General features: G+C 39.4%; 1 protein-coding gene across 7 annotated transcripts in view; it reads left to right on the top strand.

The window, feature by feature from the left end:
* psd3l (pleckstrin and Sec7 domain containing 3, like) overlaps positions 1-16,381 on the top strand; it is a 423,076-nt gene extending 406,695 nt beyond the window's left edge. For all 7 annotated transcript variants that reach the window (XM_063046770.1, XM_063046769.1, XM_063046771.1 and 4 more), the window contains 2 exons: positions 3,712-3,855; positions 14,337-16,381. In XM_063046770.1, coding sequence (XP_062902840.1) covers positions 3,712-3,855; positions 14,337-14,549 — 357 coding nt within the window. In that variant the 3' untranslated portion in view covers positions 14,550-16,381. The remainder of the gene's footprint in view (positions 1-3,711; positions 3,856-14,336) is intronic.
* Positions 16,382-16,922: the final 541 nt, after the last annotated feature.

A 16,922-nucleotide genomic window follows, 5' to 3' on the forward strand; every position in this document is an offset into this window, starting at 1 on the left:
GTAAGTGTGAACAAAATTGCAGTGTCTCGACAGAGGTCTGCCTGGCCAAACAAATCATGTTTTTGTTGTGGCAGGGGTTCACATACACCAGGCAAATGCAGGATTCAAGATGAAAATGTAGAAAATGCAACAAAGCAGGACACATACAAAGAGTATGTCAGACAGACAAACATAAATGGACTGCACAGGGTACTGAAAAAGAATCAAAACGAACACCAAACTGCATACTGCTGATGAAAAATCTGATAATGATGAGAATGACACAGGACAGGGTCTCCTTGAGATTTACAATATGAAAACTATGAAAACTAACAAAAGACTATCAATATGACTTACACCAGAAGTGAATGGCAAATTAATTAAAATGGAATTGGACACTGGCTCAGTTGTTTCTGTCATTCCACAAAATGAGTTTGAATGGCATTTCAAAGATACTGAACTGAAGCCTGCAGATATCCAACTAAGAACCTATACTGGAGAAAAGATAATTCCAGTGGGAATGACATTCATAACAATGAAATACAACAACAAGCAAGCCACACGGGGCCTTTATGTGGTAGAAACAGGATGGTCAGCATCGTAGGCTTTGCTTGGCTAACTACAACTTGATTGGGGATTCAAATGAAAGCAAATTAAGTAAGGTGCTAGATGATGCCACATCAGTATTCAAAGATGGCACTGGAAACTCAAATGTATCAAGTGTAAAATGGTGTTAAATGAAAATGCCACATCGAAGTTTTGCAAAGTCCATCCGGTTCCTTATACCATCTCTGATAGAGCAGCCAGTGAGCTTGATTGCATGGATGCTGAAGGAATACTTTCTAAGATTGAGTGGAGACCATGGGCAACATTAGTGGTCCCAGTAGCCTGGGTCTGTGAGGATCTGTGTTGATCTTAAGATCACCATCAACCCAGTACTGAAAGTAGATCAATACCTCTGCCCAGAAATGAGGATGTCTTTGCAAACATTTCTGGTGGGAATCACTTCAGCAAAGTGGACTTAGCTGAGGCCTACCTACAGATGGAGATAGAAGAAGAGTACAAAGTGTTTCTCACCATATACACTCACAAAAGGTTTCATTGCTATAATAAGCTTATTTTTAGAGTAGCGTCTGCACCTGCACTCAGGCAGAAAGCTATGGACCAGGTACTGCAAGGCTGTCCAGGCACTTAGTGTTACCTGGATGACATCATTGTTACTAGGAAGGATGACAAAGAACACCTCCAAAATCTCTAGACCATGTTAAATAGATTATAAAATTATGAGCTCAGAGCATGATGCGACAAGTGTGCGTTCTTTGAACCAAGCATTACTTACGGTGGGCACACCATTGTCGCCCAAGTATTACACAAGTGTGCTGAGGAAATTCAAGCAGCAATGGATGCCCCAAGGCCAAAGGACTTGTCACAGTTGCGGCTATCTTTAGGATTTGTCCATTACTATAACAGGTTCCTGCAAAGCCTGGCTACTGTGCTCCACCCTTGAACTCATTACTACAGATCGGGAAGAAAAGGCAATGGACAAAGCAGTGTGAGATAACTTTCCAAGAGGTAAAGGAAATGGTGACATCAGACATTATACTCACACATTATGATCCACATTGTCCAGTGAAGCTTGCCATCTGCTGTTCAGGATGCCAACACGTAGGGAAGAAAGATGTCCAGAGCTGTCAGAACCACTTTCTGCAGCCTCATGGTCAACTCCTACAAACACCTGAGATTGTTTCACAGCCAGAACTCTCACCTGCCAAACAGAGTGATTCCCCCTTGTCAGGAAGTAGGTTATTCCACAAGAGTACAAAAGCCTCCACGGCGATTAGATCTGTAGGCTTGAATGGCTCAATTTAAACATTTACTATGCTGTGGATGTCTGTATAGGAGTTGTATTGTAGAGTATACTGTGTATATAGCTGAGATACATTCTATATTGAATTGGAACTTCTAGCTAAGCAGGGAGGAGTGTTGTATATTTAATATTTCAGTAATATTTGAGTAATGTTGTAAATATATTGTTTAATTAAGCATTCTTTGTTGTTTATACAATGCCTTGTGGGTTATATGTAGAAGTGTGTTAATGCCATACGTCATCACACCACAGTGATCAGTGGACACCTCGCTTAAAGTAAAATTGAAGTACATCCATTTATCTCCCAGCTCTTTGTTTTGCATTCAATTAGTTTTAATGTTTTGAAAAACAGGCCCTTCAGCTCACAATGTTGTGCTGCACTAATTAAACTAGTAATTAAATGCCTAACTAAACTACTGTCTACCAATACCCATATTTCTTCATTCTCTGTGCATTCATGTGTCTATCTAAGAGCATCACCAATCTGGCAGCAAATTACAGGCCCTCACCACTCTCTGTGAAAACCTTGGCCTGCACATTTCCTTCAAACCTAACACCTCTCATCTTAAATGTATGCCCTTTATTATTAAACATTTCAACCCTGGGGAAAAAAGATATTGGCTGTCTACTCTAACTGTGCCTGTCATAATCCTATAAACCTCTATCAGGTCTTCACTCAGACTCTGCTGCTCCAGAGAAAACAGCTCACATTTATCCACCCTCTCCTTATAGCTCATGACCTCTAATCCAGACAGCATCCTGATGAGCTTCTTCTGCACCCTCTTGAAAGCCTTCCTATAATGAGGTGACCCGAACTGAATACAATACTCCAGACGTGGTCTAACGTGAGTTCTATAAAGCTACAACATAACTTCCAGTGGTTTTTAAACTAAAAAATACAAGCATGCCATAGACCTTCCTTAACAACCTAACAACTAGTGCAGCCACTTTCGGGGACCTCAAGATCCTTCTTCGCTATTTCTTTGCACCTGCAGATGCTGCACGACTCACTGGGACCCTACAGTTGATTGATTTTTTGTTCTTTTTCTGTTGGCCTGCAGTTCTCTCCCCCTCAGTTTGACTGTGGATTTATCAAACCCTGCACATTCACTTACACAAAAACCAAATCTCTCTCCATTAAGATATCAGTAGCTCTATCCTAATCATTTAGAACATTTGGAGTCACATAAGATTGTTAAAGAATTGAAATATCTTTAAAGCATACCATATTTGTCACATGTACATCAAAGCATTGAAACGTATGTGTTGTTTGGGTCAAATCAAATAACAAGGATTGTGCTGGGCAGCCATGCTACCAGCACCAGCAGAACATACCCACAACTCGCTAACCAAGGAGTAACCTCTATATCCAAGGAACGGTGAAAATGCAGAATGGGCTACCACAGAGGAAAGCATACATTTGAGGTGCAATAGGAAAAGAACATGAGGGAAAGGGAATAATCAAATGTTACTGGAAGGAGAGGCTCAGAGTGACTGAGTTGGTCTTGTAGCTCCAGCAGAGGGCTGGAATCTGTAGCAAAAATAGAAAATACTGAACTAACTCAGACGGAATTAGCAGCATCTTTGGAAAGAGAAACCATCTAATTTTTCACATAGCAATCTTCCTCAGACCTTAAACACCCCAACACATGAAAGTGGGTCTGTTTCACTTGGTATGGTTTGGTGCACAAGGTGGGGTATTGAAAAAATTCTATAAGCATTGTCAATGTTTAAAATGTTGACACATTGCAGGGTTTTTGAAATTGCCATTGTAAACAAAATGGCTGCAGCTAGATGCCTTGTGCTTGTCTTTATTTTAATTATTTATTATTATTAATGCAATTATTATTGTTGAACTGTCACAGGAAGATCAGATGAAGTCGCATGAGGCCAAGCTGAAGCAGATATCTACTGAGCTTACTGAGCATCGTTCTTACCCACCTGACAAGAAGGTCAAGGCCAAGGAAATTGATGAGTACAGGCTGAAGGAGCACTACCTGGAATTTGAGGTATGGTCTGGCAATGGAGCAAGTTATTATTGAGTTGAGGAACACTGTCAACAAATGAAGGAAAATGTGTGGAAGTAAACTATATTCACATGTTGACAACACACATCAAAGTTGCTGGTGGACGCAGCAGGCCAGGCAGCATCTCAAGGTTGCTCTGGCCGAGACCCTTCGTCAGGACTAACTGAAGGAAGAGCTAGTAAGAGATTTGAAAGGGGGAGGGGGAGGGGGAGGGGGACATCCAAAATGATAGTAGAAGACAGGAGGGGGGAGGGATGCTATTGCTTGAATTTCAGGCATCTGCAGAATTCCTCATGTTCACGTTGACTACTAGCAAGTCATTATTGAGTTGAGGAGCACTGTCAACAAATGAAGGAAAATGTGTGGCAGTGTACAGAAGTAAACTATATTCACATGTTGACTACTAGACTGTCACAAGAAAGTATCAGTAATAGAACTTAATGTAAGTAATTTCTGCATTATACAAAGTCAAAGTCATATGCACACGTACCTTTGGTATATACAGAGGTGCAATGAAAAACTTACTTGTAGCAGCATCACAGGCATATAGAATTACTAAGATAACATTCAAAAGAAAAGCATAAATTACACCAAATTTTTACAAGGAAGAATTACAATGATAAAAGAAAGGTTCATTGCAGTGCCACTTAGTCACAATATTGCTATACTGAGGAAGTTAGAGTTGTGCAAGTTGGTTCATTATTGCACTGACCCGTTTTAAGTTAAGTTAAGACCCTCCATTGGCCAGGAACGACCACAGATATTGTGTCCTAGCTGTCTACGTTGTTGATGCAATGCCATAAGCTGATACGCAAGCAAGGGCACTATGATATGAAGATCAAACTGTTGCCCATGTGGGAGGTTCTGCCCTTCACTCAGGTGATGAATTCAAAGGAATGGTAGAGACCGATACAGGTTAGCAGCAGTAGCATCGTACAACAGTCATGGGAACACCAGGTCCGGATTTTTCCTTTGGGTTTACTCGCAAAGCCTTCTCCATCAGTGGATATAGTCACAAGGCAGTGGCGATTTGAGAGCTGAGTTTTCCTTCTAGATGGGCTGCCAACCTCAACTGATAAAGCCCCCATCTGCCCAGAGCAACAGGTTTAAGGCAACAGTATCCTGTCTTTGGCTCTTCTCCTGCCAGTAGACACAGTTCCACCAGGTTTAGTAGCTAAGCCACATATGAAGGCCAGGAGCTGGACTTGGTTAGACTTGGATCATTAGCGTAAACATCTCCTTGGTCAGATCAGGGTTAGACTTTGATTGATCTTCCAATCTAACCAGAGATTTTAACAAATTTAGGGGTGTCTCAGAGATTCAGGCTGTTGTCCAAGAGAGGTCCTGTCGTTTTATTTGAAGCAACCAGCTTGTATGCATTTTATAAATGTCAACATCTCTCAGTTATAAGAGCTTACCTTGGTATGGTTCTCACAGTTGGATGAATACATGTGAACGGGTGTAATTCTACAAAATCATCCCTAATACAGCAATATGTTCCCCTAATGTTTCCTCATTGCCCTGTATACTATCCTAAATCAAGAACCTAACTCATTTTTAAAGCCATGATGCATTCTCCTTCCTCTGCCACTATAAACATGACTTTCCAGATCATAATCTCCTCTTCACAAAAGAAGCATTTGCTCATTATCCCCCTTGTACCTTTTGTCCATATTCTCTGCTCCCAATCCTTGGACCATCTATTAATGGGGAAATTTTGTTTGTTTAATGTGATTAAACCAGCCATTGTCCATCCACCTCTATCAAATCTCCACTCTGCTACCTAATAGACAATTTGCTTTGAAGAGGCATCTCTTTTGTTAATTTCTGTGCCAGCTCAAATGTTGTTCCAAGAAATGTAAATAAAATAAATTTATTTTAAGTAAATTATTTCTTCTTTACATGTGGGAGGTAGGTATCCTTTTACCAATTCCTAATTAGTTCTTTCAGTCTCTTCAAATTGTCTTCATTCTTCTCTTGAAATGCTTAGTCATGACAAAATATATATTAATTATTAAGATGATGTCAATTTAGAAGGATGATGGCATTGTAGTTGTGTTGCAAAACAAGGAATTTATAGGCTTGGATATCAAAATGAAATGGCCACACTGCTACAGCACCAATGCCCAGCAATACCACACTTATTTGCTGAGAGGAGATACAAGCTCAGGTACTCTGTGTCAACTGGAGATATAATACCAATTAATTGTTTTTAAAAAATCTGAAATAATTAGTATTGCTATTGATAATACTACTCATCTCATTCATCAATGACTCTTAGGGAAGGGAACTTATTCTTTTCACCCAGACTTGACTTAATCCAGATCCCCAATTTAAAAACCTACCCTCTAAAATGCCCAACATTTCACTGAGTTGTGTCAATAACATTAAGCATTGTAGGAACATAATTTATCAAAAGGACTGCAGCAGCTTTGAACAGGGTCACATATTGTGGAATGATGTACATTATTAACTTGAAAATTCAGATTATTCTGAGTGAATTTCAGTGGGATATATGTTCAAAGAATTTTTTTATAAACAAGGTTGCAGCTATTTATGGAATTCCTTGTGTTTTTAATGGCAAAACTACATATGTACAGAATCACAGGGCATATTATTAAAAATACAGTCTCTTTGGAAGTTATCAACATATTAAAATTTGTACATAAATGGGAAGAAAGGGCTAAATAAATACCCTCTTAGATCTCCGCTAGTGAGATTTAACTGAACGCTCAGATAAGTAAAAATAAATCTAAATGCTCATAATTGAAACAGATTTACTTATCTGCTTATGGGCGCTCTGAATGTCCCCTGTCAAATCACTAAATCAACAGATTCACCACAGAACCTATGTTCTCCGAGTGATTAATTCTACTTTACCCATATCAATTGTTTGTCCACAATTTCCCTTGAGAAGGTGTTGGTGAAGTTCTGAAGCTGATAGCTTGTTAGGTCATATTAGAGGGCATTTGTCTTCAATAACCCTTTAATCGGGTCTAGACTTGTGTATAAACCAAATCAAGTTAGCAGAATGAGTTTATAGAACATGTACCAAATATGATTTAATAACAATTATATTGTTTCATAATCAGCATTATCAATATTAGATTTTTAATATCTAGATGATTAATTAATTGAATTCAAAGTCGAGTTTACTGTCATATGCACAAGTACATAGATGCACAGGTGCTATGAAAAGTTCACTTGCAGCAGCATCACAGACATTGTATTTGATACGCAGCATTCACATTTAGAACAAATTATAACACAATTTTTACAAGAAAAAACAAATCAGACCAAAAAAAACCACTTTATTGCAAAGAAATTTAGTGCAAAAATTTACCATTTATTGCTGCCATGGTAGAATTTGAACGTCTCTAGATCATTATCTATTCCAGGTAATCGGCTGTCAATAACTTTCTGTGAGGCCAGGAATGTTACTATTGGATAACACTGCAAAAACAACTTCAATATACAGCCACCATCAAATTCTAGATCCTACACAGTCGGGTGTAGCACAAACATTTGGCAAAAGATGTATTAGGAGCTGCAGTCTGTTCATTTTGCCATTTTCACATTTCTCTTAAGGCTGTTGCTTACTAGAGGCTCTGTAGCACAATTTGGAATGGCAACCAGGCTTATTTCTGCCCCTGCTCTTCTAATTAAAAGTTAGTCTTACAGACACTACCCCCTGCTTGCTATGTTGATATTCAATAATAAAGCAGTGTTTACAGACTGCAGTTTAGATTGGTCTTTGAAATATGGAAAAACCAATTTAACATTGCAATTTATGCACTAATGATCTGAGCACAGGGCAGCAATGCATCGTGAATATGGGCAATCCATCTCCAGTCCGTTAGATTTTCTCTGGATATGCTGACCTTTTCATGTATAATAGTGTTTGTGAAATGATCGACAGGGTAAATTTATATTTCTGGCAACCATCTGGGTCAGATTCAAGGGCATGAAATAAATCATGATGCTGTTTTGTGTTAAAATGTTAGTTCATGCGAACATTGAATTTACATTTTATTTGAAAATTGAAGAAAAAGAAGTAAAAGCTAACAGCTTGCAATTGTCATGGTGAAAAACATGTCAGTATTTCATTTGGAGAAGTAACTTACTTTGAAACATTGCTTATGACAAGACTAGCATCCAACCATTTAGCCAGTCTGCAGATTTAGCACACTCTGGCTCCTCTACTTTATGAACCAACCCTAATCCATCTTCCCATTGTAAATTACCCCTTTATTGCCATTACCAGTAGTACACAGTGAGCTATTGTTCACACAGAGCTGACTCCCTCTTCCTCCTTCTGCAAACTTGAATCTGCTGCCATCAGGTCACAGGTTGTGGAATTATTGATTTTCATTTTACCTCTCAGAAGACCTCTCCAGTTTTAACTCCACCATTTCCTTGTGTTAAAGTCCACCAGTCCTTATCTTGTCCTTTACTCCACCAACTCGGCCTGTTTTCTAATGTCACCTACCACCTGTCAATTTGACTCATGCTTTATATTTCTTTAAACCTCCTGTTTCCTCTCCTCACCAATTTGACCAATATTCCTTTACCTCTTCTTGATGCATTCCTTATTCATCCACATTTATTATCCCTGTTATCTCCCTGGCTGGCTAATTATTCATTTATTGTCCACCACCGGTACAAAATAAGGACCATCACATAGTAATATAAGAAATGAAGGGTTATTCTAAATAGAATTATAGAGTCACACAGCATGGAGAATGAACTTTAGGCCCACCTAGTCCCCGCTGACCATCAAGTACCAATTTACCTAATCCTGTACTAATCATATTTTCTCACCACATTCTCATCAACCTCTCCCCTCCCCACCCCCGGGTTTTACCATTCACTTACATTACATACAGGAAATAACCTTTGCATTCATGCTAACCCTCTGCACATCTTGCTTAACCTGCCAATCTTTCCCGTCGGACATTCATCCTTAATTTTAGTCACCTTCCTTAAAAGAAGGGCATTAAATGCATTCACAGTTACCGACTGTACCTTTTCCATGCAACCTTGTACACCATACATCTACTAGGTATGGTACAACTATTAATTTTGGAGCAATGGCTCCATGTGTATTACTAGAATTTCTGCTGTATAAAGAAATGTGGAACTAATTTAAGATTCAGGATTGTTTAATGTCTTTTCCTGTTCACAAGTGCAAAGGAGAATGAAATAGTTGTTACTCTGGATCTGATGCAGCACACAAAAAAACCCACGAAAAATAAAGGACACAATAATAATAAAAATAAATAGAAATACACAAGAAAGCTTATACATAGATTGATTGTATGTCCATAAAGTAACACTAATCTGTACATAAGGTGACAGACAGGAAAAATAAAGTAGTGGTAGTGTACGTTAGTGGGTGGAGCTGTTGAACAGCTTTACCGTTTGGGGAAAGTAACTGTTTTTGAGTCTGGTGGTCCTTGCACAGATACTAGGTAACCTTTTCCCTGATGGGAGTGGGACAAACAGTTCAGGAGCAGGTGGGTGGGATCCTTCATGATGTTACTCGTCCTTTTCTGCCACCTTTCTGTATGTATGTCCTTGATGGCGGGTAGGCTGGTGCCAGTAATGCATTGGGTGGTTTTGTCTACCCACTGTAGAGCTTTCCTGTCCATCACAGTGCACTTTCCACACCAAGCAGTGATGCAGATGGTCAGGATGGTCTCTTCTGAGCATCAGTAAACTGACATGAGTATGGATGGGCAAAGTCCAGCGCTCTTCAACCTCCTCAGAAAGTGGAAGCATTGGTGAGCTTTTTTGATTGTGTACGATGTCTTCTGGACGATGAGAGGTTGTGTGCGATGAGCACTCCCAGGAGTTTGAAACTGCTTGCTGTTTCTACTGCTGTGCCGCTGATGTAAAGGAGAGTGTGCATGATGAGAGTTCTCCAGAAGCTGATAACCGTCTGCTTTGTCTTGTTGACATTGAGGAAGAGTTTATTTACCCGGCACGAGGCCTCAGACTCTTCCACATCCTCTCTGTAGGCCATCTCATCATTGTTGGTGATGAGACCCACCAATGATGTGTCATTAGCAAACCTGATGATGTGATTGTTAGAACGTTTGGTCGTGCAGTTATGTGTGAGCAGAGGCTATAGCAATGGGCTTAGCATACAGCCCTGGGGGCGGGGGGTGCACCCGTGTTGAGGATAATGGGGAGGGAGAAATGGTTCTGTATCCTGAATATCTGAGGCTGGTAAGAAGTCCAACATCCAGTCGCAATTGCGCTTAGACTGAGGAGTAAGAGTTTATTAACTAAGGTCTGTTGGGCAGTAGTGTTGAATGCCGAACTAAATACAGTGTCATTGTTTTCTACATGTATCAGGGCAAGGTGCATGGAAATGCTACAGTATCTGTTGGTAAGTATTTTGGTGAGTGTCCAAAGTGGCAAGAATGGAGTTTCTGATATGTGCCATTATCAGCCATTCAAACACTTCATGATCTGTGGCATCAGTGCTACTGGGTGGTAGTCATTTAGTTCCGAAGATGTAGAGTTCTTTGGTGTGGGCTGACTTGAAGCACGTGGGGACAGCAGCCTGGATGTCTGAAGTACATTAGTTATCGTGTCTGCACTGAGTGATTGTACCACTTAGGTTCAATTAAAAGAAGCATCGAGGTGAACTGCTTGAGCTCTTGAAAGGAGAAGTGAAAAATGAGGATGCTGGAGATCTGAAATCAAAATAGAAAGTTGTGGAAAAGCTCAGCAGTCAGTCCGCAGCTGTGGAGAGAGAAACAGAGTTAACATTTTGGATCAGAATGAATGAAATGTCTTTCCATTGATGCTGCCTGCCCTACTGAGCTCTTAAATGGAGAAATAAAAGACAGCAGATGGTGGAATCTGGAGCTATAAATATAGGTTATCCTCTTAACCCACTGAGTTCCAGTGGCAGTTTCTCTTTTGAACACTGGAACTGGTTTGGATGGTTTATTGTGCAGGCATTTCCACTCAGGAGGAGGACAGGGTTAGTACCACAGATGTATAATTGTCTCCAATAAATCAGATCAGGAAAAATTCTACACGAAATTTGTCATCCAACGAGTGATAAAGGTGCCAACACCCTACCACAAAGAGCAACTTGGGCAAACTGAGTAGGGACCACTAGATAGTGTGAGAAATATTGAGAAGGATGTGCTAGAGGCATTGAATTGAGGAGACTGGAAAGACAGTGAACAGTAAAGTATAAAGACCAGATGGGATGAGTTGAGTTACCTGTTTCTGTACAATGTAATCTGTTCAATCTCAAAAGAGCACTGATTTTTTTTGCGGGGTGAGTTTTAAACTGTAGAATCACTGAGACCACTTGGAGGGGGTTGGCTTACATTCAACAGTTTCAGCTGACGTGCTTTCTGTGCTTGTTTGAGACTGGGCAAGTCTGCTGTTATATTGACTCGTCTTTCCTCTTTCCTCTAGCATGATCTGACTTGCTGGACATTTCTTGCAGCTCTGCAATTCATAGCTTGTGCACATTCCTTGATTTGTGTTCACCCTGTAACGCCTCCCTCACGAACTTAACAACTAAATGGCTTCATCAATGGTTTAGCACCACTCAACCCTGATGTAACTATCAGTGAAATTCCATTTATCCTACCTATCTGTCCTCCCCACTCTTTCTCAGTTTTGTGAAAGAGTGTAGGCTCTGCTTTTCTTTCCATGGATGCTGAGTGTTCCTGTATTTTCTGTTCCTATTTTGGATATGAGGTCCCTGCAGTTTATTGACTTGGCATTTTTCCTGCAGCCAGAAGACATGAAATTGATGTGATTGTTTTGAGCAAGGTCAGCTCTTGGCAGAGATCACACAGGCCTTTGAGATCACTAATGAGCCTTGCAGTATTCTGCAAGATCTCTTTTACAGATTAATCACAGATGCAATGGGAAAGGGACATAATTTGCTTTTTAGTGAATATTTAAAATATGGTATGATAATTCTGAAACATTCATTAAAAATCATAAATCTACAAATGCCATTCTTTAGATAAGCTAATTATTTATGATCATACCACAAACTATATTTTGTCACAAAACCAAGGAAACCATTGAAATTGCTCAAAGCACACAGACTTAGTTGATAAATTAGTCTATGTTAGATTGCTGAATGTTAGAGTCTCCTTACATCTCCAGGGTGAAGCTTTGATATCTTTTTGATTTTCTCACCTTGTCAGAGAGAAAGAGCTTGATTTATTTCCATTCTTTGGTTTTCACCTTAATGGAGCACTGACTTTGAGGGGAGAAAATGCACAAAACTTTTGATTTCTGATGATAGCCACCACATGCTCTCCACAGGGAGCTCAGTGCTGTAAGGTATATTTGTTGGCTACAAATTCTACGGCTGCCTCCAGGGATACCTTGAGGAGTTATTTTCCATTTAATCTCAGCCTGAAGCGCAAACAGTAACATTAGCAATTATTGACGTTTATTTAGCAGCTCCTTAATTCACTCTAATGGTAATTAAGATATTGATGAAGAAATTGGATGCATGGAAGTCCATCAGCGTTATCAGAAGAAATAATACAATTTGTATTCCACACAAATGAGTGTTTTCTGCAATACCAACACTGGATGTGGGTTTGCGTAGACAAATGATTGCTGGATCTGGTGAATTCCTTTCCAGCAGTCAGTTAATTCCTTTCATATTTCTTCAGTCTGAACTGTGCTGATGAGAGCAGTGAAATGTAATACTGATAAACTGAGATTATCTGCCTGAAGATTGAATAGGAGTCACAATGTTTTATTAGTATAGCTGTAATTTCACAACCATTTCATTTGTATTCTTTTAATAATGATTCTCTAGTGCATCATATCCTGCCAGGAATATTTCTTCACTTGCTGATATATGGCCAATCGTTCTCAAGGTAGAGATGCATTGACTTTTTGATCAGCGAGATCAGGTGCCACTCCACTGGAATTATTCAACTCCATTTCAAACCTCTGTTCAATACATCACTCTTAATAGTTCATTTGGAAGGAATATTCTGACTTCACTTGTCATTTATTTTTCATTGCTCATTGCACGGCTGAATGGTACACCTTGTACCTAATAAAGTGGCCACTGAGTGCAGGTTCATAATCTTCTGCTGCTGTAGCCCATCAACATTCATGATGTACATTCAGAGATGCTCTTCTGCACACCACTGTTGTCATGCCTGGTTATTTGAATTATTGTTGTCTTCCTGTCAGCTTCAGCCAGCCTGGCCATTCTCCTCTGACCTCTCCCATTAACAAGATGTTTTCACGCACAGAACTGTCACCGACTGAATTTTTTTTTGTTATCACACCATTCTCTGTAAACTCTAGAGATTGTAGAAATCACAGGAGATCAGCAGTTTCTGAAATACTTAAACCACTCTGTGTGGCACCAACGATCAGTCCATGGTCAGAATCACTTAGATCACACTTCTTCCCCATTCTGATCTTTGGTGTGAACAACTGAACCTCTTGAACATCTCTGCATGCTTTTATCCATCGATTTGCTGCTGAACTAATATGGTTTTACTGCTGAAGGGTCATTTTTACTGCTGTCTGTGACTCTATGACTAACCCTAAACTGCCATCATCCTTTACCACACCTGCCTTTTAAGTATCCAAGTTTAAATTGTGTAAGAACTGATGACATATTTCTTGCTTCTTCTGGAATTAGAAGTATGTTATGTAAACTGCACTCAAAAGGTAAAATATACCCATTTGTCCCAGTATGAGTTAGTATCTGAGTTATACAAGTTGATAATGAGTGTATTGTTTAAAAACTTAATAACTGGTCTTGTAGAGTCATAAAGGAATAAAGCATAGAAACAAACCCTTCAGGCCAATTCATCCATACTAAGCAAAGTGTTCAACTAAGCTAGTCCCATTTGGCCTATATCACTCTAAACCTTTCCTATGCATGTAGTTATCCAAAACCTTTTAAAGTTGTTGTAGAACCAGCTGCAACTACTTTCTTTGGTAGCTCATTGCGCCCTTTGTGTGGAAAAAAAATTGCCCCTCGGTTCCTATTTAAATCTCCCTCCTCACCTTAAACCTATGAACTCTAGTTTTTGGTTTCCTTTCCTTGGGAAAAACATGCACCTTGTCTATGTCCCTCAGGATATTATACATGAATTGTAAGGTTATTCCTCGGTCACTTATCCTCCAAGAAGTAATGTCTTAGGTTACCCAGCATCCTCCATAACTCGACTCCTGGCAACATTCATGTATTTCTGCTGATGTGTGAGAACATGGTATGATTTAGTTAGAAGTAAATGTATGTCTGATGAATGGAAACAGATGGAGAAGGTAATAAAGATAGTGGTTATTGGCTTATCCCTTGTTCTTCAAGGAGAACAAGAGGGATAAAGTCATCTTTGATTGTTTTCTTTATTTTTGTGAATGCAGCTTTCATTGTTGTAGTGTCTTGTTCATGCACCAAGCAATTACCATGCTGTCTTCTGTTACAGAAAACACGGTACGAGACCTATGTTCAGCTCCTGAAGGATGGAGGGCAGGAGGTACTAAACAGCGTGGAGAATGATGGCAGTGGGATGAAAAAGTCACATTCCAGCCCATCACTGAACCAAGAGATGTATCCTGTAAACACAAAAGTCAAGCGCAATGTCTCGGAAAGAAAAGACCATAGGCCTGATACAACCAACAACAAGCAGAAATCTTAATTCCACAGCAGGAACACACCTCCCAACCCCTGTCACCAAAACGTAACCAAGTGACGCAATCTGTGACTTGTATATTTTTGGGTAAAATATGATTTAGATGTCAACTTTTTGGTAACAGAAATTGTGAGTATGTGACTGATATGCTAGTCCTTCATTTGCAGACACTCCTATAGCTTCTAATATATTTTTTTGGTTGTTTGTAGATTGACATTTTTTTTAAATATTGCCTTAAAGAGACAGACTCCTACATGCTGACCTACTATTTTAAAAACCAATGAAGGTCATTCAGTCCAAGGTTTACACAAGACGGCTATCAATGATTGCCAGCCTACAAATGAATACGTGTCATTTCCCAGACAGTGGCTGCATTTCAGTGTATGCGTCTGTATAAAGTCGGGAACAAGGTGGCTGCTGACCTTTGCAGTCCTTTTTTTCATTTCTAATAGTTAAATTATTTAAGCCAAACACTCACAAAGAAAGTTAAATGAATGTTCCTCTGGGTGTTTTTATTTGTAAAGAAACATGGCTTTGTACAGTACAGCTTTCTTGAGATCAACAAAAGGCATTCTGTTTAATATGCTAATGGCTGGATCCTTGATTATTTCTCCTTCCTCAAAGTGAGAAAATATTTTTCAACTTTCTTATTCACTCCTTCTCTCTTTCCAGTAGTTATTCCCTTCATTAGATTATTTGGGACCCTGCATTTTAGTGATTCCTGTTTGCAAACAATTTCCACTCCAAAGAGAGCATCAGTTTCTCCCTGTCTTTTGTGTGCCAGTTACATAGCAGTAGAGATAATTCAGCATTTAACAACACCACATTGCCAGTAGCCCAGTGTCCTTGTACAGCCCACCCCACATCGACAACCACTACTGAGCCATGGAACAGTAGTCTCCAGTGTTGGGAGAAAATAGTTTGAGACACTTTCCATTTTTAAATGATCACATGCTCCATTTTCCACTTACTATAAATGCCAAACAACCTTGTTACTTGTATATGATGTTTCCTTTACAAGAATATAACAAATATATAGAAGGTACCATCTGAATCCTATTGATTGTATCTTTAAAAATTAGTATTTATAGTGCACTTTAAACAGGACACATAGCTTGACCACTTGTTTTTATTATTTTTTTAAGTAATGCGTGTATGTCTTCCATTTTGTTGTATAGTTCCAGGGCACCCAGGCAAGTTCTGGCACCAGTCAGACAAGTTAAAGAGGCAGTATTGTCGGAGAATTGCAATTGATCTAATATAACATTTGCTTGAAGCAGGAAATTGCGTTTTGTCCTTCAGAGCCACTGTTGTGATTGAATTTCTATTGCAACGAGGCTGTAACTTAACCCTCACCATGCCAATGTAGTCGGGGGTCTCACACCTGAAGGAGGTGCACAAAGTTGTGCCTAATTGCAGGCTCAATTCAACACACCAATCCCGAAAAAGCTCATTTTTTTCCTACAAAGAAATTACATCACTCTTGCCCGGCAGAATGTCACTTATACCTTCTGTGTCTGCAGATAATCAACGGCTGTAATGGAATTTAAAGTGAAAAGTGGTATCTGCTAATGCATTTTCAGAGGCCAATTGGTGCCTCTGCTCAGTGACATTTGGTATTTCTCTGTGCTGTTATGATATATTTATTGACGTTCTTTGTTGCATCTCCATTCAGTTCTATAGCCCAGTGGATTTTTTTTAAATGTTTCCTGTATATAATAGATTTACTGTACAATAGCATGCAGGAAGCCTTCTTTCTGCTGCTGATGTTCCTTGTTTTTGCATGCTGTCTTCTCAGAGAGACAAGAGTTCACATCAATAAATTCTATTAGATGTTGTATTGAGTCCTGACTCTTGCTTACAAGTTACCTTAAAGTTTGTGCTTTTCTCGTTTACTGTGATGGTATCTAAAGTAGATCAGGCTGGGGAAGTCAAAGCTGAAAGTAAATTTATTATTAAAGTGCAAATCTGTCACCATATACAACCCTGAGACTTGTTTCCTCATTTTCTCAATGAGGCTGCAATAGATTAACACTGTACACAACAATCAGATAAAACTTCTAAGATAAAACTTTCATCAACGAGTACAGGATTCCGCATTCCACGTTAATATATGCAATTTTGATAAGAAGTTTACACTACTAGAGCACAACTCAGAAGAATGGAGCAATTATCACTGCTGAAGAAAAAGTTAACCAACGGAAAAGCGTGACCTTCTGTGGAAGACATTCCCCACGATCTGAGCAGACTCGATGTCGACAAGGAAGCATTGAACGACTGACTCAGAGTTGGAGACCTCTTCCCAGAAACAGAAGGGTACCTTGTGGTAATACTTGACCGGTGGTTGACACAAATACCAAAATATCAAAAATGCATAAT

Source organism: Mobula hypostoma, chromosome 4 (genome assembly GCF_963921235.1).
Source record: "Mobula hypostoma chromosome 4, sMobHyp1.1, whole genome shotgun sequence".
In the NCBI taxonomy this organism is placed as follows: Eukaryota; Metazoa; Chordata; class Chondrichthyes; order Myliobatiformes; family Myliobatidae; genus Mobula; species Mobula hypostoma.